The sequence below is a fragment of the Elgaria multicarinata genome, chromosome 11, assembly GCF_023053635.1.
Source record: "Elgaria multicarinata webbii isolate HBS135686 ecotype San Diego chromosome 11, rElgMul1.1.pri, whole genome shotgun sequence".
NCBI lineage: Eukaryota > Metazoa > Chordata > Lepidosauria > Squamata > Anguidae > Elgaria > Elgaria multicarinata.
In genome coordinates this window covers 26708790-26732775 of record NC_086181.1, presented here as the reverse complement: position 1 = coordinate 26732775, position 23986 = coordinate 26708790, and the positions used below count along the sequence as shown (strand labels likewise).

Below are 23986 nucleotides of genomic sequence, written 5' to 3'. Positions count from 1 at the left end.
TGTCATTTGTATATATGGGGAACCTGGTGAAATGTCCTCTTCATCCCAACAGTTAAAGCTGCAGGTGCCCTGCCCTCTTTTAAATCTGGTCAGGGTATACCTGCAGCTTTAACTGTTGTGATGAAGAGGAAATCTCACCAGGTGCGACATGCATACAAATGACACCTGCTGAAATTCCCTTTTCTATGCAACTGTTAAAGATACAGGAGCCCTGTCCTCCTTTTCATATGGTCACCCTAGGTATATAAAAGGCAGGAGCCACACTACTACTTTATAGTGGTACTGAAGTGCTCTGATAACTGTTGGGGCCCTTGACACAACTACACCAAGCAGGATATAACACTATGAAACTGGTATGAAAGCAGTATATGATCTGTGTCAATGGGCCCCAACAGTTGTCAGTGCACTTCAGTACCACTATAAAGCAGTAGTGTGGCTCCTGCCTTTTATATACCACTTTCATAGTGGAATATCTGCTTGGTGTAGATGAGCCCACCGAGTTATGGTTCCTCCTCTCTAGGGGCTCTGGGACAGCTTTGGATTGCCAACACCGAGGGTAAACAATTGCTTTGGCAGATCCCCAGGAATGCTGACCTCTGACACCAGTCCTGGGTGTTACATAATGAGGGCCATTTCTCAGTAGATCATTTTACATGGATGCCCGAGTGCAAAATATACTGGTGTTGTGTTAAATATAAATGGCACACATGTTTCTGAAAGATGCTGAAGAGAGAAGAACAGACCGGGCAGGTCCTACTTGTATTCTGAAGGGGAAACCAGCTGCATTTGAATAAAATGTGGGGCCATCTAACAGGATGAGATACTGCTGCGTTTTGTACACGAGTATCCATAGGCAAAAACCAAAAATCACATGAGGTGCAGCGGCCTTGAAAGAGAGAAGCAAAGAACTCTGGGAGTCACTGAGAAGATTAATGTATATGGAAAAACCAACAGCAACGAGTCCCGTGGCTTCTTAAGGGCTAATACATTTATTGTGGTAAAAGCTTTGATGGATGATAACCCACTTCATCAGATGCATGAAGTGTTGCCATCAGTCAATGCACCCACCCACACCCTGGCTGATTTCCTTTTATTATGTTTAGGGCAGGGGTAGGAACATGTGGCCCTCCAAATAAGGCCCAGCACTAGGGGGTGGTATTGGCGGGCAGCTTCTGGGGGCTTAGAAGGCCCAGCTCTGCTCCTGAAGCTGCTGCTGGAGCTGCTGCCTCGTGTTGGGTCTGCAAGCTCAGGCAATTCAATGTCCTAGTGCTTTGCCAGTGGAGCTGTCCAGCTGAGGATGGGATTGGGAGGTGAGAAGAGAATCCACTATGTCCACATACCCAGGTTAAGCAAAACATGGATGGAGAGGTGGGTGGATGGGTGGTGGTAGTGGTGGGTAGACGAGTGAGGGGCTCCAACAGTAGACAGGCAGGTGGATGAGGGAGTGGAAAGCTTTGGCAGCAGGCAGGCAGGCGAGGTGCTTTGGCGGCAGCAGTGGTGGTAGTGGCGGATCAATGAGAGGCTTCATCGGTGGTTGTGAGCAGATGGTGGCAATAGTGGTCAAGTCAGGGAGGGGGCCGCAGGGCCCATTGGCAGCAGTATGCTGAGGGCCCACTGGAGTGTAGAATTACAACTCTCATTATCCCTCAACGTTGGCTATTAGCTGGGGTCAATGGGAGTTGGAGTCCACCAACATTGGGAGGGCCACATGTTCTCCACCCCTGGTTTATGGGTTCACTCAATTTGGGGGTGGCAGTTAGGGTAAACCCTGGAACAAAAGGAGATGACCAGAGCAGGATGCAGCATAATAAAACTATCTGAGGGGAGGAAAGGGGCTTGAGGTGATGATGGCCTCATCTACACCAAGCAGGATTTTCCACTATGAAAGCGGTATATAACAGGCAGGAGCCACACTACTGCTTAATACTGGTATTGAAGTGCACTGACAACTGTTGGGGCCCATTGACATATACCATATACCACTTTCATACCACTATATCCTGCTTGGTGTGGCTCCTGCCTTTTATATACTGCTTTCATAGTGCAATATCCTGCTTGGTGTAGATGAGGCCGATGAGCTAAAAATTAGATAAGAGAAAATGGAGAATGTAAAGAGAGGACGAAATTTGAGGAATTAATTGAACAAAAAGAAATAGATAAGGGACAAAACATAGGGATAAAGGGGTTAGTGAGTCAAATATATAATATATTAGTTGAGAAAGGAGGGCTGGATAGTGCTGGGAAAATGGTTTGGGAGACTGATCTGAAGGTACAAATAGGACAACAGAGGTGGGATGGACTATGGAGACAGAGAGTGTTGAGAAATATGTCAGTAAGAATAAAGGAGAATTATTATAAACTTGTATGGAGGTGGTACTTAACTCCGGTTAGATTAAATAAGATTAATAAACAGCTTTCAGCAGATTGTTGGAGGGGTTGTGGAGAAAAGGGAACGTATTTACATATGTGGTGGGATTGTATACATGTGCAAAAGTTATGGAAGATGGTGTTTTATGAGATTGAACAGATTGTGGGATTTAAAGTAGAAGTTACACCAAGGATTGCATTACTCTCACTGCATGATGATCCTAAATGTAATAAAGAAATGAAAGAATTGATAACGAACCTACTGACAGCTGCGAGGTTGATAGTAACTAGGAATTGGAAAATAACAGGAGATTATTGTATTGAAGAATGGTATAAAGAAGTGTGGGACATTGCTATAAACGATAAATTGACATGTAATATAAAAATGCAAAGAGGCATAGTAAAAACGAATGATTTTGAGAGTATATGGAAAAAGTTCCTGGAGTTTGTATTTTCTAAAGGAAGGGGGGTTCCACCAACAGATGAAACTATGAGTTTTTGGAAACAAGAATGAGATCCCGAGGTGGGGGGAGCACTGTTATGTTTATTATATTATGTTTAATAGGTTAATATTGAATATATGATAGTAAGGTATGATAATATCTTGTATTAAGTGATTTTGATTTGTGTTTGTTGTTTTAATAATAAAAAAATATATATAAAAAAAAAAAAAAGATGAGGCCGATGAGTTTCTTACTTTTCCACCTTCCTTTTAAAAACATTACCCTCCCCCTTCATGTTGTAAAAGAAAGAAAAAGAACCCCCCCCTCACAGGCTCCTCCCCTCCTTCACTTACAAGCTAACTTCCTTCCCTCCCTGAAAACCATTCTGAGGAGTGCTCAATCTACAGCCCCTAAAGTAGTAAACCCAGATTTGTCACTTGCAAATAGGGTGGAGTTTTAGGGCTGGCTAGTTCCACCCTTAGACACATCACACACACACACACACACACACACACACACACACACACACACCCTGTATATGCATGTATACTCATACATAGACATGGGTTTATTTGTTTTGTGTATCCGCATAAACACCGCAAAAGGGTGTTGTTCTTATAAAGCGAGGGCAGAAGGCCTTGCAATGCAAGAGTTAGGTGTGACCTATTACAACGCAGAGCACTCGTGCAAACAAAAGTCTGTAAGGGTTAATAAAAAGAGGGGGAGGAAAAAACGAAGAAGGTTTAAAGAGCCAATTAGAGTGGGTGTGACTGTGGCCTCATCTACATCAAGCAGGATATTCCACTATGAAAGTGGTATGAAAGCGGGATATAAAAGGCAGGAGCCATACTACTGCTTTATAACGGTATTGAAGTGCACTGACAACTGTTGGGGCCCATTGTGACATACCATATACTGCTTTCATACTGGTATTTCCTGCTTGGTGTGGCTCCTGCCTTTTATATACCACTTTCATAGTGCAATATCCTGCATGGTGTAGATGCGGCCTGTCTCCTAACTGGTAGCAAGGTAGATATTGTACAACTCCTGAAGGGGGACAATTCTTCCTTGCAGTGAGCTAGCCACTCACAATCTCTTTTCAGCCCAAGTCTGATGATCTCAAACACACAGAGAAATTTCCGCTCTGCGCTTTCTGATGGAGTCTCTCTCACCTGTTTCCCCACACACGTTCCTGAGCATTATCCTTTTTGGTGCTGTCCATTTGTTTTTCCCTTCTGTAGAGACAATCTGTTTCGGCCAGAATCTAGGGTAGAAGTGCATTGCTGGCTCCCAATGCCATATAGCCCATTAGTCCCGGTGCCTCCATTGGTGACGTATGTCCTCTTTTCCAGAGGACGGTCCTCTGTTTTGAAGGCAGCCTCTATCCAAAAGGATTTTTAGTCCAAGTCCAGTTTAAAAGCAAAGAACCATCAGTAGGAAGAGCCATGTTTTGAAGGTGAGCATTAAAATAATAATAATAATAATAATAATAATAATATATTTATTTATTTATTACCCGCCTCTCCCTCTGGATCGAGGTGGGGGGTAAAACACAAATAAAAACACCATAAAATACATAAAACTAATTTAAACATTTAAAACCAGTGCATCATTAAAAGTAGCACACCATTAAAAATAAAAAGCGCCTGGACAGCAGAGTCAGCAAGGCACATGGGTCACCCGGCCACAGTCTTCCACCCTATGGTGAGATGAATTGTATGTTTTATTTAAATGGTAATAATAATTTCTCAGTTTCCATCTGTACATATTATTTAGTGCATGCAAAATTTATGCAAACCGATGTTGTCTTTTGTCCTCATTTTCGGTGACGTGGGACCTCGTTTTGGGTGATTTGCAAGTGGCTACCTTTGGACTACAACTCCCATCATCCCCAGTCAGCATGGTCAATGGTCAGGAATGATGAGAGCTGTAGACTGATTACATCTGGAGAGTACCAGGATGGGAAAGGCAGCATTAGAAGATGATCAGGAGAATGCAGCCCTTGATTATTATTATTATTATTATTATTATTATTATTATTATTATTATTATTATTATTATTTTATATAGCACCATCAATGTACATGGTGCTGTACAGAGTAAAACAATAAATAGCAAGACCCTGGTATGGATGACGTTTTCTGGCCCTGTGATAATGTTGGTTAAGTAATTAGGGGGGCAAGCAATGTCAAGGATTGTTCAATCATTCTTCTGCATGTTGTTAATCTATTCATTTGCATTATTAAAACCTTGATTCACTTTGCTATTCATTCTTCTACTTCTTTTCATTTTGCATAGGGTGACCCTATGGAAAAGAGGTCAGGGCTCCTGTATCTTTAAGAGTTGCACAGAAAAGAGAATTTCAGCAGGTGTCATTTGTATTCATGCAGCACCTGGTGAAATTCCCTCCTCATCACAACAGTTAAAGCTGCAGGAGCTATACTAGAGTGACCGGATACAAAAGTGGGCAGGGCTCCTGCAGGTTTAACTGTTGTGATGAAGAGGAAATTTCACCTATTTGTATGCTGCATGCATACAAATGACACCCAATGAAATTCCCATTTCTCTACAACTGTTAAAGATACTGGAGCCCTGTCCTCCTTTCCATATGGTCACCCTAGTTACACACACACACACACACACACACATTTTTTTAGGACTTCCTTCCTTTCTTTTCACACTCCCCACCACCATACTTACAGTGTAGTAGTGGAGCAAACTTAAGCAGGTGGGTGCCATTTTATTTTCCCAGAATGCCCCAGATATTGTGTTCTTAGGAATTGTGGTGTGTGTGACAAATGCCACTAAAAATGGAGGCACCCAGGGGCGGATGCTAACCCCCACCTTCAGAACGACTCAATATCTGGGACATTTGGGGGAAAGAAACGTTAACTGCCAGGAATTGTTGCCAAAATCAGCTTACTGCCGCTGTTCACTGCTGAAGAAAACACACATACACACCCAACCTCTGAATGCATATGAACGTAAGTAATGAAAACCACAGCCATTTGTACTTATACTTTACTCACGGCTTTTGCATTTAGTTCGATTTTTCATTCCTTCCGCAACAAATGCAAACCCCCTAAGGCTTGGCACCAGAGTTTGTACAGAGGAAAGCTAACAGGTATCATGTTTTTACATCCAGGCCAACCCAGGACAAAACAGAATTCTTTTCTTTTCCTTTCTTCCTTGGAACTGCACCTTATTTCTTGGAAGCGACCCTTTTCTAGGGATATCCAAAGTGTCCAAACTCCTCTGTGAATGTCACAAGCAAAGTCTGATCACTCCAGGAATGGACAGAAGGCCGGGAAGGCGTGATTACCTGGAGGGGACAGAAAAAATAGTGGGTGGGCAGACAGGTTGGGTCACATTCTCCCAAGAGGCTGCCAGGAAGTGTTGTGTGTTTGGTGTACTCCTAGTTTCTCACAGAAGCAAACCTGGAGGGTCATACATTTGAGACTGCCCTGCTTCCTTGGAGGTGAAGCAGGGCCCGCCTGCAGTATGAAAAGCCCTCTCTGCCCCTTCTTTTGCCTCTTCATGCTTCCCATGATACAGGGTAAGTAATTCAGCAAGGGGTGTGTACATTTGTGTGTCTGCATGTGTGTGTTTGTTTGTGTGCGTGTGTGTGCAAAATCCTATTTCTCTGATTAAAACAACAAGGGGGGTGATTCTCAACAGGAGTGTCCAAGGATTTGTTCTCCAGGCTTTTTGGGGAGTTTCATTCTAAGAGAACCACGTTTTATTTTTAGATCCAAGAAAGCAGCAGCAGCAGCAGCACCTTATGGGTTACAATCTGGGGATTATTTCCCCAGCCGCACAAATCACTCTGTTTCAAAAACAATTGATTCTGTAGGGCTGTATTTTTCTATTCTTTGGAGTCATGTAGCTCCATAGCTGCTGAGGTGGAATGGTTGCTGGCCATCGTAGGAATGGGATCTAGGCAGCATGGGAAACCGGGTCCTCAGTTTGTCCCCAATGGTGGGATGAGAATGGGAAAATATAGGGACACTGGTGATAATGGGATGTATATTAATTGTCATTTCCTGTAGTTTTTTTTTTTTTTTTTTAAAAAAAACACCTCACAATGTGTTGAGGATTGAAGTTGATATTATTATTCATTACATTTTTATGCCACCCCATAGCCGAAGCTCTCTGGGCAGCTTACAAAGATAAAAAAATCACATTAAAAACAATTATAAAAGTATATAAAATAAAATAAAATGAACACCACAGACAGCATACACAGAGATCACATGCATCTAAAGGTGGCTAAGAAGGTGGAATTACCCCGCTGTTTCAATATATGTTCTTGCATGGGTTTTTCACATATGTGTGAGAGTTAACTGCCTGTGTGCTGTTCACTACTCTGGAAACTGTGTGTGTGAGAGAGAAAGGTTGGGAATCAGGTAAATGCCTGGCAACAGGATTTGATCTTTAGCTCTGGGAGGGATATAGCACTCAGGAACCAGGAAGTCTGACTTGAGAGCAGGCAACTGGAACATTCCGGAAGCAGGATGGGGTGCAGTGTGCATGGGTGTAGGCAAGGAGGTCTGCCAATTGACCGTTTCATGACTGGCTCGACTGGCATCCGGCCCAGATTGGGAGCAGGAGACTCTAAGGCCTCATCTACACCAAGCAGGATGTTGCACTATGAAAGTGGTATGAAAGCGGTATATAAAAGGCAGGAGCCACAGTACCGCTTTGAAGCGGTATTGAAGTGCACTAACAACTGTTGGGCCCCGTTGACACATACTAAATACCACTTTCATACCACTATATCCTGCTTGGTGTAGATTGGGGGCTCATCTATACCAAGCAGGATATTCCACTATGAAAGCAGTATGAAAGTGGTATATAAAAGGCAGGATCTACACTATGGCTTTATAGTGGTACTGAAGTGCACTGACAACTGTTGGGGCCCGTTGACACATCTACACTAAGCAGAATATTCCACTATGAAAGTGGTATGAAAGCGGTATATGGGATGTGTCATGGACCCCAACAATTGTCGGAGCACTTCAATACTGCTATAAAGCAGTAGTGTGGCTCTTGCCTTTTATATACCACTTTCATAGTGGAAAATCCTGCTTGCTGTGGATGAGCCCTAGGCATAAGACAGAGAAACTCATTTTGTTTCTCTTTCCCACTCCGGTTCCCCCCCTTCATTAATTTGATATTTTATTTTACACATGTGTGCATCAAGCATGTTCATGTGCTGAGCAGGTGAAGGTTGTCTGGATTTTCCAAAGGTGCATGTGCACATGGAGTGGCAATGCACAAGAGAGGGCATTTTCTGTTGTGTGTAGAAGCACCTGCCCAGTTTTTGCTCACCCGGCCCTACCATTAGGCAGAGTGAAACAGCTTCCTGAGGTGGCAGATGCTGGAGGCAGGGTGGCAGCTGTTCACCATTTCCTTTGACTTCCCTCAACTAGCCTCCCCGGCTTCCCTTAAGCTAGCCTTCTGTCCCCACATATGGTGGAGGAAATAATATCCCATCAGCTTAAGTCCATTCAGATTCTATACTGTATATGTCATGGGCAGAGATGAGGACATTCTGTCTTTTCCCCAGGGAGAAAAAAATGTCTTGGACTGGTGGATTTTAAGTTTATATTATTTTTGTCTTACCTTTAAATATGAAATAGCTAGATGTTACCTCCTTAAAACAACAGTAAACTCTGGCTAATGGGGAGGTACAGCTATAGCCTCCCCCAACCCCCATTTGAGATTATTTATTTATTTATTTATTACATTTTTATACTGCCCCATAGCTGAAACTCTCTGGGTGGTTTACAAAGATTAAAACATTAATAAAAATCAATATACAAAATGTTAAACCATAAAAGCATATAAACAGATAATAACGAGTCTGCCTTTTTTTTGTCCCTTAAACGCTGCATTTTTCTCATAAGCAACTTCATGAAGAGTTAATCAATTTGATTTCCAAATAATTTAAACTCCTAGCATTTATTAACTAAGATGACTTTTATCAGATAAAAAGCTAAGATGCAAATATGTCTTGAGACTGCAGCTGTGCCAGAAAGTAAATCAAGCCAAGCCAAGCTCTCTCCAATCAGAAACAGGCTGAAGAAGTCCCAGAAAGGACATAGTGGCCTGGTTCAGATAACACTCTAAACCATGCTGCTTAACCACAAAATGGCTAATTGAATGCATTAAGGTTAATGCATTCCCTTAACCATTTTGTGGTTAAGCAGCATGGTTTAGCGTGTTGTCTGAACCAGACCAGTAGAATTCAGATCATGGATGGATCCCCAATTCCTTTGTCATCTTCCAATGGGAGGAGAGACTCTTCCAGAATCAAGCTGCTTTGGGGCTCCTAGATGACTGAGATGCTCCCAGACATGTTGGAGTTTTGGTCCTTTGTTGATGCTGCTCTGTGGCCACCTTGACTTTTTTTGTAGAAATAGATCGCAATGTTGTCAATGCTCTGGCAACATCTTGGATAGATTACTTTAATGCAATCTGTGTGGGGCTCCCCTAGAAGACTGTGGAAGCTGCAGCTAATTCAGAATGTTGTGGCCTGGCTGCTGTTAGGAGTCGCTAGGAGGAATCATAGTACACCTATCCTGACAGCAATGCACTGGCTGCCAGTGAGCTACCAAGCCATGAGTATGTATACATGCTTCAGGCATCAGCCAAACATGTGTACACAATGGGGGGCATGCCACTATATGCATTGGTGGCAGTTATGGTGGGAATAGCTTGCTCAGTTTTGTGACCATGCTCATGCATCCTTTCAATACTTTTTTTTGCGTCTTATGTTATAGGACAATTGTGCTTTTCAAATGAAGCTTTACCTTCTTGGCTTTTAAATCGATTGGGGACAGACTGTTTCAGGATATGTGTGTATAGCCTATGGCAACTGTAGTAGGACCACCCCCATGTTTAATTGGATAGGTTTAAGCAATGTTAGGTGTTGTAGTCTCACACATCTGGAAAGCACCAAGTTGGGGCTAGGCTGTGGTAAAGGTATTCCAAGCATGTCTGTATTTCCAGTGGGAGAGAGGACGCACCTGCCATTTGTGCAAACGAGGCCAGAGATAAGCAAACTGAATTAGAACCATCGCACAAGAGCCTCTGTGATGATAGATCTAAAGCATACAACATGTTTTCACAGGATCAATGAATTCTGTTGTCATTGTGTGTTCTAAGCCATGCTCACATAAAGGTGTGGTTTGGAATGTTCACACCAGAATCTCAGAAGAAAGGGAAAAGGAAGAATGGGTGTGTCACAAGACGGCCGGCAGTCCCTGAAGTTGTCCCCCCCTCCCCAATGTCACCCTAAGACCCTAGGCAGGGATATCTCAACAAAGAGGAAGGGTGCTGTGGTGTCCATTCTCGAACAAAAAGAATCAGGGAGAAAGAACACAAATGGAAGGTTTCCTCAACTTTCCAGGTCATTTCAGGACATTTTTTAGAACCTGGTAACAAAGACATGAGTCTTCTGAGCAAATGCAGAATGTTGTGTGACCATATGGATGGAAGGATGGAGCTCCTGTATCTTTAACAGTTGTATAGAAATGGGAATTTCAGTAGGTGTCATTTGTGTGATTGCAGAACCTGGTGAATTTCCTTTTTCATCACAACAGTTAAAGCTGCAGAAGCCCTGTCTTCTTTTGTATCTGATCACTCTACAAAAGATGGCAGGGCTCCTGCAGCTTTAACTGTTGTGATGAAGAGTGAATTTCACCAGGTGCTGCATGCATACAACTGATACTTGCTGAATTCCCCTTTTCCATACAACTGTTAAATATACAGGAGCCCCATCCTCTTTTCCATATGGTCACCCTACAGAATGCCCCCCTTTTTTATCATCACTGACAAACCACTGCCCAAACCATACATATGCGGGGCCAACGGGCAGGTTTCTTAGCCCACAGAATCTGAATTCCACATAGGCCTTGGAACCTCTCTTTCCAAAAATTACCCTGGTTCATCTTCCATGGCTGTTTCCCCTCTGTCTCCTTGTCACAGCTCGGCTCAAATTCAAGAATATTTTGCCTCTTTGTGTGTGTGTGTGTTTATTGGATTTTTATATTCACTCTCTCTGCTGAAATAAAGCAGAATCTTTTAGAGGAGGGGTCCAGAAGCTGTGGCCCTCCAGCCGTTGTTGGATCCCAGTTGCCATGATCCTCAGCCAGCATGGCCAGTGGTCAGGGATGTTGGGGATTGTTGTAGTCCAGCCAGATCTAGAGGGTGAAAAGTTCCCAGCCCTTTATGAATACCAACAATGTAAGCCGTCTTCCTGTGATCCAATGGATACCTTACTTTAAATGGCATTTGTAGCCCCTTTCACAACTTAAAGGCACAATTTTGTGTACATCAGCCTTCCCCAACCTAGAGCCCTCCTGCTGTGTTGATTACAACTCCATCCCTGATCATTGGCTATGCTGATTGAGGCCGATGGCAGTTGTAGTCCAACACAGCTGGAGAGCACCAGGTTGGGGAAAGTACCAGATTTCAACCTGTTTTATAGGATGATAAAGGTTTTTTTTAAAACAACAACAACACAGAGATCTGATCACAAACTATCATTTCTTGATAGGTACTAATGTATATTTTCCTGAAAATGAAAAACTAAAACAAGAAGTGATTTGCTGGTTTTTAGAAGAGAAGACGAAATGTTTGTAATTTTTGTTTCAGTTGTTGAATGTTGGATAGGGTGACCATATGAAAAGGAGGACAGGGCTCCTGTATCTTTAACAGTTGCATAGAAAAGGGAATTTCAGCAGGTGTCATTTGTATGCATGCAGCACCTGGTGAAATGCCCTCTTCATCACAACAGTTAAAGCTGCAGGAGCTACAGTATACTACAGCTATACTGTGACCAGATTTAAAGAGGGCAGGGCACCTGCAGCTTTAACTGTTGTAGTGAAGAGTGAATTTCACCTGGGGGGGATCTACACTACTGCTTTTAAAGCGCTTTGAAAACGTTTTGAAAACTGTATATGCAGTGTGTCCTGGGCCCCAACAGTTGTCAAAACTGTTATAAAGCGCTTTAAAGCAGTAGTGTAGATCCCCCCCTGGTTCCCCATATATACAAATGACACCTGCTGAAATGCATTTTATATGCAACTGTTAAAGATACAGGAGCCCTGTCCTCCTTTCCATAAGGTCACCCTAGTGTTGGATCAGGTGGCCTATGCTAGGTTCCCCCAGAGCCTGGAGCCTTAGGCCTTAGCTAGACCTAAGGTTTATCCCGGGATCATCTTGGGGTTGTCCCTGCCTGCTCCCGGGATTCCCTGTGTGTCATTTACATGAACAGGAATGACCCCGGGGACGATCCTGGGATAAACCTTAGGTCTAGCTAAGTCCATAGATGGTCCCTTGTGTTACCTGCCCCTAAACCCAGCCATGACTAAACAATGCTGGCTTTTATGACCCGAAGGGAAGTTTCTGTTTACATTTTGTTTTCACATTAAAGTTTTGTTTAGTTTCTGTTCCTGGTTTTCTTTATACCTAATCATCTGGTTCTCCAACTTTGCCTCTGACTTCACTTTTTGTTTTCTTCGTTCTTTGCTCAGGTGCCCTGAAAAATGAAGCTCGAAGTGGTGAGTATCTCTCAACTGGAACATTTGAAAATGCATTCACTTTGTACTTTGTAGCAATTATGCTAATCCGTGTGTGCACCCAGGCATAATTGCCATGGAAATACAATGTTTATGTTCCGGTGTGGCCTTCTGAACTTTTCTTGTAATAGCAGGGGTGAATTAAGAAGACCAATATGAGCTCCAAAGGGCCACTGGGGGACATCAAAGGGAATGGCTGTGCCCGTGACCTCAGGGGCATGGCTATGACACCTATGAGATGTCATTCAGCCCGTGGGATCTGAGTGGGGGATCATCTGCCCACCCACTATGAGGAAACAGTTCCCCACCCTGATGTATAGGCTTGCTCATTGTTAAAGAATTGTTAACTGTTAAACAATTAATTTAAAATCCTTTTACCAGCTTGTGTGTGTGTGTGCGTGTGTGTGTGTGCGGGGGAATTCCCAATTTTTATCAGCAGTTGAAGCCCTCAACCTAATATTATGCAATCGACATGTTTGTTGTTTGTCCATCTGTGATTCCAAGTTTTCTTTTGAAAATGGCTTCCTATTTCTTCTCTGTCCCGTTGATTTCTAGGAGATATGGAAAACAGCACTCAGATAGGTAAGTGAGCCAAACCAAGTTTGGGAGTAAAGTTCTGGGATTTTCAGTGAGGTTGAGCATCCTGGGTTCTCCCACCCTTATTCTAGTGACGTCTTGCAGAACAGCGGGCATTGCATGGGGAGGATCAAAGATGGAGTCCGACAAGGCTGTCACCCTACAACAGGGTGTGCAGAACTGTGTTTGGTTAAGAGGCCAGATTGCTCCCCATCAGGCCCTCCAAGGACCAGGAGCCTGTCTTGATGAGAGGCTTGCCCTGGAGTGGATTCGGAGTGGCTGCAGGTCATCTATATGATGCAGCCGCCATCCAGGGGGCAAACCCTCTAAACTCCACTTAAAAAAAGTCGGGCTGTTACCCTGACTTCTTTTAAGTAGAGGGGTGCCACAGCTGACGGTGCCCCCAATTGGTCACCATCGGCTTGAGGAGGGCCGGTTCAGACGCTGCACGTCCCTCTCTTCCTCTCCCTCTGGCTGTCCTGTTGCTTCCCCCCATTTTTTTTTTTTTAGAAATTATTATTTTAATCTGTAGATGTGAATCTCCACATCTACAGATTTTTTAAAAAATGGGGGGGGGGAAGGTACGGGGCAGCCGGTGGGGGGGAAAGAGAGGACTGTGTGGTGCCCGAACTGGTTCAGGTACCGCAAATCCCTCCCCCTCCGGCTGCCCTGTTCCTCTCTGCCCCATTCTTTTAATCTGTAGATGTGAAGATTCACACCTACAGATTTTTTAAAAAAAAAAATAGGAGGGAGAGGAATGGGGCAGCCAGAGGGAGGTGAGTTGGCTGCCCCGTTCCTCCCCCCTCCTTGGTGCTTCGCCTGGTGCCTGCAGCAATGGGAGGGGGGCCCTGAGGCCTCATGGTGCTACCACACCGCTGTCAAGATGGGGCCCAGATTTCACTGGTGGGTGTGACCATGCCACTGATGACCAGTGACCAGTGACCATGACCATGCCACTGATCTAGCTGCTCCTAGCGGGGAGAAAGGGACTCAGCCAGCTTTGGGAAAAGCAGCTGCTTTTCTTAGTTCTGGTTCTGGCCAAGTACCCGGCTTTGGGCAGTGCCCAAAGTGTTGTGGGGTAGCCACATGCCATGAGTTGGCACCAGAAGAATGGCCTTAGAGGAAAATAGCCTAGCCTTTAGCTTCTGTCTCCCATGTTAAGAGTTTACTCCTTTGTCTGGACTGCTCCTCCTCTTCCTCTCCTCTTCCTCCTCCTCCCCCTTCCTTTCCTCCTCATTATTTGTTGTTTTTTTTTTGTTGTTGTTGTTGATTCTACCCCACCTTTTAGGGTGTAATGCCCTCCTGGGAAAGTGATAAAACCCTGAAATTTTAGGCTGGAACTTTGGTTTTCTGGCAACTTCTCTTTCTCTCTCATGTGTATTTTGCCAGTGTGTGGCCAAGTGTTGGCCCGAAACCGTATTGTGGGGGGAGAGGATTCCTCCCCCGGTGCCTGGCCGTGGCAAGTCAGCCTCCAGTACAACAAGAAACACGCCTGTGGTGGGACCCTTATCAATGCTGAATGGGTGCTGACGGCAGCCCATTGTTTCCCTAGGTGAGTAACTGGGAGAACATCCCTTGAGTGAGTAATTGGGAGAATGAGTAACCTTCAAGTGAGTAATGGTCTGACCCAGCATTTTCAAAGGATTCACAAGCAGGGCTGTACTTACAGAGGAGCCTGTGAACTCCTACCCTATCCCCTCCCCCTTGGGGATATTCCAGTCCCTTCAAGACATGTCCAGCTTTTATTTATTCTTTAAAAAGTAAGAGGCTAGCACTTGTGGAGAATTTAGGGTAAGCATGCAATCAGAATCCTATCCAACAGAACTACCTTTGAATGTATCCAGCTATTTGCATGATGCTTTGGCTGTTCTGTAATGAGTCCATGTCCCCTTAGGTTATCTCATCACAAAGGTTTTGGCTTCTGTTCACAAGTCTTCATTATAATTCTCCTTTATTCCCTGACAAGAGAACCCAGGAGTTCTAGCTCTGCCAGGTCTACTAGCTTCTCTCCCATTCCCCTCCGTGTCCCCAGACATTTTCTCTGCTTCTCCTGGCAGCCACTGGTCCGACAATCTCAGTCACCATGGTTTCCTCATGATATTGTTCATGGACGTTGTCAAACAATATGGCCGCCACAGGCAAACAAACATGGTGGCTAAGTCTGCCTGCACAATGATACGAGGTTATCTGGCATCTCGGAGAAGGGTGCTGGCTGGCATCAGGTGCTCAGAATGGTTGATGGCCTGGGATAGCATGTCAAATATGAACCTGGCATCATTCCCTTCATTTCCAATGTCCAGGCAGTGATTTATGTATACTTAACAGCACCATCCAAGCACAGCAGACTTGGGGGAAATGCCAAGGTTTGTAGATGTACAAAAAATAATTAGCCGAAAAACAAAAACAAACAAACAAACAAACAAAACCCAAAGGCGAAGGGAATTTCCCAAATAGTCCAAAGATGACTAGCCATGCTGAGTGCCATACAATGCTGACTGATTGGGGTGGGGATAGAAAATGTGGGTGTAATGATGTAATACAGTGATTGGAATCCTGGAGCGGGGAGCGGGACTCCACACAGAAATGTCAGTGGTGGTCCCACTTGTAACACATCATTTGAATCAAAGAACCTTTCTACATGAGGTTTTTATTGTGCCCTTGTGATTGCTCACTCACTGTAGTTTGTGGATCCTTTACATGATGTGTCATCTTCCAGGTTTTTTTTTTCCTAATGAGAAAAGTCTAGTAACATTTAGAAGTGATTGAATGAGAGTCTTGGGTATCTGGTGCCATCTAGTGGTTTTACAATAAAACACATAGAAAGGCAGAGAAAGAAAACCCCTGAAAAAAAGACACATGTAAAGCAGGCACAAAGAACCCAGAAGTATGATTCCAGTTAAGGTGCTGGATAAAGGCTTTGCTTTCCATAAAGAAATACACCCTCCACCTCCCAGTCCTGACTAGGTTGTTTCTCCCAACAGGAAGGCAGTGCTCTCTGGCTACCGAGCAAACTTGGGGAACTACCAGCTCTCAAACCCAGATCCGAATGCTTTGTTGCTGAGACTCTCCCAGGTGATTGTGCACAAGGACTATGCTGGAGATGGGACCAGTGGGGATATAGCTCTGGCCAAATTGGAACATCCGGTCCGCTTCACCCAAAGCATCCTCCCGGCCTGTCTCCCAGGTGCTGAGATCCATTTCCGAGGTGGCTCCTTATGCTGGGTGACAGGATGGGGAGCCCCACACTACGGAGGTGAGGAGGAGTTGTGGGGTGAAGCATTGGATCTCAGGCAGGGGGAGGCAATGAAAGCTAGATTGGGATATAAACAAATTTGAGTGAATCCAGGTAGGGAAGTGTTATGGTAGTGAAAAAGAAGACAAGGCTCCTGTATCTTTAACAGATGCACAGAAAAGGGAAATTCAGCAGGTGTCCTTTGTATGCCTGCAGCACCTGGTGAAATTCCCTCTTCATCACAATAGTTAAAGCTGCAGGAGCCTTGCCCTCTTTTGTATCTGGTCAAGAGGGCAGGGCTCCTGCAGCTTTAACTGTTGTGATGAGGAGGCAATTTCACCAGGTGCTTTGTGCAGACAAATGACACCTGCTGAAATTCCCTTTCCTTTACAGCTGTTAAAGATACAGGAGCTCTGTTCTCCTTTCCATATGGTCACCCTAATAGGCTATGGTGCAGGGGTGCTTTCCATATAGAAGCAAGTTCACAAAAAATAAAAATACATGATACAAAGTGTAAAGCCCTTTACCTAAAGACATAAATAGAGAGCGCGCACACAACATGTATCTAAATCAATTGTAAACTATCAACTGTAAGACAAATTCAGGACCCGATCAAAAATCAGCATATCCTGCCAAATGCCTTAACCTGGTGCCAAAAAGACAACAATGTTAGGGGCCAGATGGGCTTTTTCAGGGAGATAGCTCCAAAATTGAGGGTGTGTGTGTGTAGCACCAGGAATGCCCTCCCCCTTGTTACTGTCCTTTGATCCTTCCTTGGAGGAGACACCCAGATGAGGGCCTTAGATGCTGAAATTAGTGTCCGGGTAGGTTGATATCAGGTGAGGCGCTCTATCAGGTTCTGCGGTCCCACACGGTGTAAGTTTTATAGGTTAAAACCTGCACAGTTCAGGCTCGGAAACATACAGGCAGCTTGTGCAAGCGGGCGAGAGTTAGTCATATATGTTCAGTCCTTCTAGTCCCTGTTATCAATCTGGCCACCACGTTTTTGCACAAGCTGTGTCTTCTGAACCATATTCAAGGGCAGCCCCGTGTAGAGCCCACTGCAGTAATCTAACTTGTGGGTTACCAGAGCGTAGATAACTGAAGCCACATTATTCCTGCCCAGATAGGGCTGAAGCTGGGTCATCAACTGACGTTGGGAGAAGGCACTCCATGCCACTCAGGCCACCTGAGCCTCAAGTGATAATGACGGCTCCAGGAGAACCCCCAACTATTATTAGGGTGCATAGTGGGGTTTAGCTGAGAGTTGTTTTGAACTTGCATTTTAGGTTGTTTTTCTTCTTCTTTTAATCCTTTTATGTGAACTTGTTTATGTTTTATTGTAGATGTTTCATAAGCATATTGGTTATAGACTAAGAATTACAGTTAGCGAATTCCTTTGTCTCTCTGGTGACTTTGATTTATTATGATGTATGTTCTTCTATTTGTTGCCTTTTTTTTGTAAACTTTATTTAGAAATAAGATAAAATACCATAGTAAAATAAATAAATAAGAATAAATCATCCAAAGCTCAGGGAACTTATAGTTCAGATGGTCTGTGGGTTTTACAGGGGAAATTAAGGAAAGGGGCTTAATTGCATTTGGAAATCAAGGGGGTGGGAGTATATTAGAGGTACTGTGGTCCCAAGCTGTGGACTGGCCAGCAAGACCACATCACACTAGTCCTTTTACAACTTCATTGGCTGCCAGTCCAGGTGCGGGCCCAATTCAAAGTGCTGGTACTAACATTCAAAGCCCTAAATGGCTTGGGGCCAGGTTATTTGAAGGAATGCCTCCTCCCATATGTACCTGCCCAGACCTTAAGATCATCCACAGGGGTCCTTCTCTGTGCGCCCCTGCCAAGGGAAGTGAAGCAGGTGGCTACTAGGAGGAGAGCTTTCTCTGCTGTGGCACCCCGGCTGTGGAACGAGCTGCCCAGAGAGGTTTGCCTGGCACCTACACTGTACTCCTTCCATCGCCAGCTGAAGACCTTTTTATTTTCTCAGTATTTTAACACCTAATTTAACTTAAATTTAAACTTTGCTGTTTTAATTCCATATTTCAACCTATAACAATTTCTGCTGTGTGGTTTTATTCTGGTTGTGCTTTTTATATTGTATTTTATAATTGTGTTTTAGACTTAGAGAGCTTCGGCTATTGGGCTGTATAAAAATGAAATAAATAAATAGAGAGAGGCTTAGAAATGAACAGGGCTCTATGGAGAAGAAGCATTAATTAAGGAGAATGCAGGCCTGACTGTCCAGCATGGCATAACAGATCATTCATTTGGTAGAGGGAGGAGCTTGTTAGAATGGGGTGGGGCTTGTAAGGAGGCAGTGGGAGGTTTGTAGATCTGGCTGAGCCCAAAGGTAAAATGAAATTAGTAGTAAGATCTTTAGACACTTAGTTGGGTGTTATGCAGGACCTAGACTGGAGTGAGCAGAGAGGGATATGGACAATGTGTGAGGATTGGGAGGAGGACAATTGGTCTCCCTCCATGGTACCAGGTAACTTCTTCACTGCTGGCTTTTCTTATTCCCACTTTTTCTTTCCTGCCATCCAGCTTCCCTCGGGGGTCTGAGGACACTGCAACAGATCCAGCTGCCCTTGATAGACACCCTGCCCTGTGATGCCATGTACCACATCGGCACGACTATCAATCCCAACAGGCGAGAGATCCAGGATGACATGTTCTGTGCCGGCTATGCTACGGGACAGAAGGACGCGTGTTTGGTAAGAGAGGAGTGTGGGGCAGCCTGCAGATGTTTTGGACTTCAACTCCCATCAGCTTCAGCTTGTATGGTTAATGGTCTGGAAGTGCAGGCCAAGACATCAGGAGGGAGCCAACTTGGAGAAGCCTGGGAGGGATCCGCACGTCGCTCCCAGAGCGCTTCTATGTGGTCCCAGTGCACCCCGAAAACTATAGTGTGACTTCCCTGTAAAAGAAACGATGAAGAGCCGTCCATGCCGCCGCCGCCGAGGAGAGCTCTCTGCCGGCGAGGAGAGCTCGGCAAAAGAAGGCGGGGTGAAAAGCGGAAGAAGCTCTCCACCCCGCCTTCTTTTGCTGAGCTCTCCTCGCCGGCGGAGAGCTCTCCACGTCGGCGGCGGCATGGATGGCTCTTCGTCGTTTCTTTTACAGGGAAGTCACACTATAGTTTTCGGGGTGCACTGGGACCGCATAGAATCGCTCTGGGAGCGACGTGCGGATCCCCCCCTGGTGTGGGGAACATTGGGTGCTGGGGGAATAGAAGGGCACTTGCTGGGGGGTGGGTGGGTGGTCAGCAGATGGGGTTGAGGTGGGCAGTGGTCAATTTCTGAAAAGATCCTAGGAGTTAGGACAGAGGAGCACAGAAAGCTGCTTCATGTTGAGTCAGCTCATTCATCCATCTAGCCCAGTGTCGTGAACACTGGCTGGTAGCAGCTTTCCAGGGTTTCAGGCAGGATTTTGTCCTGCCCTACCTGGAGATGCCAGGGATCGATCCGGGGACTTCTGTAGGCAGAGCAGGAACTCCACCCCTGAGCCACGCCCCCTCAGTTATGTTCAGGGTTGATTCAAAAGTATTTCCCCCCAACTTTGCCATCTTGTTCTTGGGATCGAAGTTGGAGGTGGCGTTTTGGCCAATTGAGCGGGAGGTGGGGAGATCACAAGGGGAGGAAGAGAGTGCCTAAACTCTCCCCGGTGGTGCTGACTCTCTACAGTAGCTGGTGGCTGCTCTTCCTTATCCACCCAACCCCCCATGCCCTACAACAGCCTTCTCCAACCCAGCACCCTCCAGATGTGCTGGACTATAACCCCCATCGAGCTAGCATGCTTGCTGTAGATTATGGGGATTGTAATCCAACACAGCTGGAGGGCAATGGATTTGGGAAAGATGTCCTACACTGAAGGCAATGCTACTTGCCTTCGCTCTAGGAAATGTTCATGGGGGGTTGTGTTTGGCAGCCATTGAGACTCCAAGGAGTGCTCTTGCTGCTGGTACTGCCAAGGTCACAAAATCTTTGGCAGTAGTATTGAAAAAAGGCAACTGTGTCACAGAAATTTACTGAAATGTTTTCAGTGGCAACTTTCAGCTCCACCTGAGTTATTTCCACCTGGAAGTCTTGTCCCATAATCCGAAGGAGGAAGAGTGTTGTTTTGGTTTCCCATGGCTGAGGGGAGTATGCTCTGCTCATGCTCAAAGGCAGCACAGAAAAAGGGATGGTTATCCCTGTGTACCTTAATAGTAATCCTTACTTTACTAATCCCTGTATTAGGTACAAAAAACAGGTAGTGGAGAGCCCATGAGGGAGTTAGTTGTGTGTGAGGAGGGGCCATCTGTACAGTTCTGGGTTGGTAGCAGTAAATTGACCATAAAATGGAGCTGGCTTTGACCTGAGATGCCATGGACTATCATTGCTTGCTTTTCTCAAACTAGGGTGACTCTGGAGGTCCTTTGGTCTGCCAAGAGTCTGGTTCCTGGTTTGTGGCAGGCATCGTGAGTTGGGGTGATTTGTGTGCCCTCCCCAACCGCCCAGGTGTCTACACCCGCGTTGGCTTCTACCAGGACTGGATAAAGGCTCATCTCCCTGGTGCCCAGTTTGGCCTTATGAATGTCACCTACTTCCAAGGTACTCCGTCTGCATCTGCCTCCTGCCTAGTCCTCAAAGATTTCAACTTCCTGCTTCTGCTCATGGCCTCCTGTTTCATCTGGACTCTTCTGTCATAGAGGGATAGAAGAGTGTTGCAGTGTTTTTCTCACCGAGATGAAGTGTTATGGGGGAAAAATATCCTTGTAAAACCAATACCTTCCACTAAAAAAAACTGTCTGAAGTTTACTGACAGAACAGTAGCTTTTGCTGTTCTATCATATATCCTTGGTGACATATTTAAGGAGCCCAGTTCTTCCTGAATGGATAGTTTCTGGAACGTTCCTTGTCTGTCAACATCGCCATCATTTTCATCGCCATCAACATCACCATCAACAACAATAACAACGCAGGGCTCTATGGACTTATAAGCACGTTGGAGGTTGCGGGAGAAATATTTTATTTTACCAGTGAGGGAGCAGGACTTCTTCATTTGGAACACTGCCCTATGTTTCTCCCCACCCCTGAATTATTCCTCACATTGGAACTGGGGCGCTTGCATTCTGTCCCCAAAGGTGCTGCTCTTTTAAACTAGTGAATATATGCACATTTGCACTATCTACGATGATGACCACATATTTTTTTCTTTCACACTGTAGAATTCAGTTTCTTCCTTTCTCTCTCTCTCTCTCTCTCTCTCTCTCTCTCTCTCTCTCTCTCTCTCTCTGGCTGCCTTCTCTCAAGAGCTGCTTCATAAAGACAACAGGGGTAAGGGAGACATGTCCTAATCAGGGAGAAGGTATCCAGGGGGGATTCCACACGTCGTACTCAGGGCCCCCGGTGCACCCCGAAAACGATCATGTAGCTTGCCTGTAAAAGAGACGAGGAAGAGGCGTCCTTGCCGGCGCCACCCAACTCCCTCCTCGCCTTCCGGCTCGGAGAGCTCGGCAGAAGAAGGCGGGGTGGAGAGCTTCTTCTGCTCTCCACCCTGCCTTCTTCCGCCGAGATCTCCGTCCCGGCCGTTGAGGAGGGAGGTGGGTGGCGGCGGCGGCAAGGACACCTCTTCCTCGTCTCTTTTACAGGCAAGTTACACGATCACTTTGGGGTCACACTGGGGCCGCATGGAAGCGGCCTCAGTACGACGTGTGGAATCCCCCCTGAAGGTGATTTTGAACTTGGCAGTTTGCCGGGACTGCTCTGCGTAGCATTTTGCTGGCAGTGTATTGTGTCCCCCCTCCAGGCACCTTTCCCCCCCGTACTTAAAAGGTGTGTGGAAGTAGGAGGTGTTTTGGTGCACTCAGATTATGACCTCTCAGTTCCAGTAGCAGAGGGCAGGTAACCCCATACAGCCCAAGGGCCAAATTCCATTTCAGAGAAGCTCTTGGGGGCTGCATTCCAGTGGTGGCTGGGACTGAAGACAAAAGGGGTGGAGCCAAATGCAAATAGGGGTGGGGCAACCATACCAAAAATACCAGCATATTGTAGCTTAAAGCTCTTACTGCCAGTAACTAAGGCCTCATCTACACCAAGCAGGACATTGCACTAGGAAAGTGGTATGAAAGCGGTATATAAAAGGAAGGAGCCACACCAAGCAGGATATAGCGGTATGAAAGCGGTATATAGTGGCCGTTTCTACAACAGCCTGATGGTCCAGGCTGGTCATGGCTGAGTCGTGCGTCCAAATGATGCACAGGGAATTTGGGGGGCGGTTGGGGGATGGGCATGGGTTTTCCCAGGGAAAACAAGTAGCAGCTTGGGTATGGAGTGGTTTAGACTGGGGAAAATAACAGAAAGGTTCTGCGTAATGTTTATTTTGTTTCTGTTGAGCCAGTTTAAGTTGACATGCAAGAGACTCCTGTTGTACTCCTAAGAGTTTCAAGAAAAATACCTTTGCAGCTGTAAGTGCATCGGCTTGACTGAACAGTTTGAGGAAAGGTGGGGTTGGAGGTGGTATATCAAGAATCCGGTGACGGCAGCAATGAAGGCGGGTCATCTTTTTGTGTATTAATTTGTGTAAACACCATTATAAAAACCCACATTTTTCCTAGAAGAGTGTCACAAGCCTGTTTTTTTCCTCCTCTCCCCGTTCTAAGTGATTACCTCATAATGGCTAGTGCTGTAGTGCAGCAACATTGCTCACATTCCTGCCTCCTCCGATCACCTCAGATAAGAGTCACCTCAGGTCAGAGAAAAATCTTGCTCCATGCCAGTTATTAGGGTTCAAGGAGTTTATTGTGAGGGAAGGAAACAGAGATGGTATAATGTGTGGGAGCTCCGTACCAGACGCGGCTCCATGGTTCACTTGCACACATACACACAAATGGGGGACTTGGCTAAGGATTTGCATGTGCTTTACAAAAATCTGTCGTATGCGTTACAAACAATAAATAAGATCATATTAAATACCTACATGTGGCACCGTGCTTGCAATTCAGCAAAGCTCGAAGTCACCTCATGAAATAAACCTGGCAAGAACGTTCATGGCAAGAGACATTTTGCTTTGGAGGTAGCAGCCTCCCATTGGCAGAGGTAGTGGATGGTGGGTGTAATACAACATATTCCATTTAAAAACAAAAAGCAAGAAAGAATCTGGAGGGTTTTTCTCCCAGTCACCCTGTACGGCCAGACTTAGCTTCTGACGAAAGCAAGGAAAAGAACCTGCTTATCTTCGGTCCCAGCGTTGCCCTCTGCTTTAACTCCTAGGGAAAACACTTGTCAGAATAGGAAACAGAATTCAGAATACAGACCTGTTTTTTAAATCCCTGAGAACCAGCTAGACATGTCGTTAAAAAATCCATGACTGGATTTTCTATGAGCACCTCCCACTTTCTCTGCAAATGCAGAGACCCCTCAATTCTAGGTGGGGTGGTGGTGGGGAGCCCTATGCAGGTCTTTTCCTGTTTCTTTGTAGAGCCAAAGTGTGTAAGGGGATGTGGGGCCACACCCAGTACCCACTTAGACCTTCATGCATTGAGTGCAAAGGTCTGAAGAGGGCTTCGTAAACACATTCAGCTGAATGCACTTACAGAAAGCCTGCAAGCATGAGCCTTGCCTTACTGGGGCCTAACAGGAAGGTCTAACAGGAAGCTGGGCCCTTAGGGACACTGGGAGCACAGTTTACCTGCATGGCCCTGAGCTTTTACCCTCTTTAAGTCGTCACTCGACCAGGCAATCGTCTGAATAGGGCAGGGGTTAACTTTTTATTCTGCACCAGG

General features: G+C 45.4%; 1 protein-coding gene across 1 annotated transcript; it reads left to right on the top strand.

The window, feature by feature from the left end:
- Positions 1–6258: 6258 nt before the first annotated feature.
- On the top strand, positions 6259–20957 carry LOC134406037 (serine protease 33-like). Its single transcript, XM_063137276.1, has 6 exons — positions 6259–6366; positions 12953–12979; positions 14363–14525; positions 15955–16226; positions 18769–18938; positions 20621–20957. The coding sequence occupies exons 1-6, from the start codon at positions 6312–6314 to the stop codon at positions 20909–20911; spliced, it is 978 nt and encodes a 325-aa protein (XP_062993346.1). The 5' UTR covers positions 6259–6311; the 3' UTR covers positions 20912–20957.
- The last annotated feature ends 3029 nt before the right edge of the window (positions 20958–23986 follow it).

Coding starts and splice junctions, on each gene's coding strand:
- LOC134406037 (XM_063137276.1), top strand. CDS start 6,312: ATGAAAAGCCCTCTCTGCCCCTTCTTTTGCCTCTTCATGCTTCCCATG. Junction 12,980..14,362: donor GGAAAACAGCACTCAGATAG/GTAAGTGAGCCA, acceptor GTATTTTGCCAG/TGTGTGGCCAAGTGTTGGCC. Junction 16,227..18,768: donor GGGAGCCCCACACTACGGAG/GTGAGGAGGAGT, acceptor CCTGCCATCCAG/CTTCCCTCGGGGGTCTGAGG.